Source organism: Myotis brandtii, unplaced genomic scaffold (genome assembly GCF_000412655.1).
Source record: "Myotis brandtii unplaced genomic scaffold, ASM41265v1 scaffold247, whole genome shotgun sequence".
Lineage (NCBI taxonomy): Eukaryota > Metazoa > Chordata > Mammalia > Chiroptera > Vespertilionidae > Myotis > Myotis brandtii.
In genome coordinates this window covers 2,403,214-2,404,324 of record NW_005359352.1, presented here as the reverse complement: position 1 = coordinate 2,404,324, position 1,111 = coordinate 2,403,214, and the positions used below count along the sequence as shown (strand labels likewise).

Below are 1,111 nucleotides of genomic sequence, written 5' to 3'. Positions count from 1 at the left end.
GAACCTGCCAGGAGCCCGCCCGCGAGACGGCCTCGTGTGTTTATTTCATTTTTAATCTCAAGAGAAAGACGAGTTAACATCACGGAAATGAAGGTTATTTTTGAAGTGAAACAAGCCGCACCGTCCCTGAAGGAGAGAAGGGGCAGAGAGACGGGGCGGCGGTGCCGTGGAGCCCTCGCTGTTACAGACGCTGCGTCGCGGCGCGGGTCCCCAGTGACCCGGACGTCAGAGCAGAATGTGGTACTTCAGCGCCCGGGGGACCCTGTTGATCACGAGCCGCCCGTCGTAACTCAGGGACGCAAAGAGCCAGGGGTCGGCGGAGGACCAGTCCACGGCGTACACGCTGTCCTCGTGCTCCTCGTACGTGGCGATGACGCCGTCCTGCGGGGGCTCCTGACTCCTGGGGGGACCAGAGACACGTCTGAGCGAGCCAAGGCCCCAGCTTCTCACCTGCGCGGGGACCGCGGGAGCGCGTGGAGCCCACGTTAGCCCGACAGCGCCTGTCCCTGCGGCCTGGACGGTAGGCGCTGGTGTGATCAGCGAGGGGCCCCTGGTTCGGGGGGTAACGGAACCGTCCCCAGGGGATGGAACGACGCCGTCAAAATGAGGAGGAGACGCTGCCTGTGACGTTGAGCAGAGGGACCTGGGCCGGGCCAGCGCAGCGCGGTCCTGCCCGTTCGGGGTCTCCTCCCTTTACGCTCTCCTTCCCGGGAAGCCTGCCCGGATGGCACAGGGCACCATGTGTGTGAGCCCCCATCCCGGGCTAACTACCCCGGCCGCAGCGGGGCTCCCCAGCCACGTGCCGGAGGCCGCAGCCTGGCCCGGCCCAGCAGTGCCGGTCGGAAAGGCAGCTCCTACTTGTCCTCCGGGCGGCGCTCCTCCTGGTCGCTCAGGTCGTCGTCGTCCACCAGGTGGCCGAAGGGCTCGGAGGAGATGGACACCATGTTGGAGAGGATGACCCTGCTGTCGCTGCTGCCCGTGAGGACCAGCTGGTCGTGCGAGTGGTTATAGCGGACGTTCCACACCCTGGGGGCAGGGAGACGGCGCTCACAGGGCTGGGACCCCTGGACAGGGAGCAGGGGTCGCCGGCACCCACCCCGAGCTGCTCTGG

At 66.8% G+C, this 1,111-nt stretch overlaps 1 protein-coding gene across 1 annotated transcript in view; it reads right to left on the bottom strand.

The window, feature by feature from the left end:
* Positions 1–22: 22 nt before the first annotated feature.
* Positions 23–1,111, bottom strand: part of TSSC1 (tumor suppressing subtransferable candidate 1) — a 31,171-nt gene continuing 30,082 nt past the window's right edge. The window contains exons 8-9 of the mRNA XM_014540544.1: positions 859–1,026; positions 23–400 (exon numbers count right to left, since the gene is read on the bottom strand). Coding sequence (XP_014396030.1) covers positions 226–400; positions 859–1,026 — 343 coding nt within the window. The 3' untranslated portion in view covers positions 23–225. The remainder of the gene's footprint in view (positions 401–858; positions 1,027–1,111) is intronic.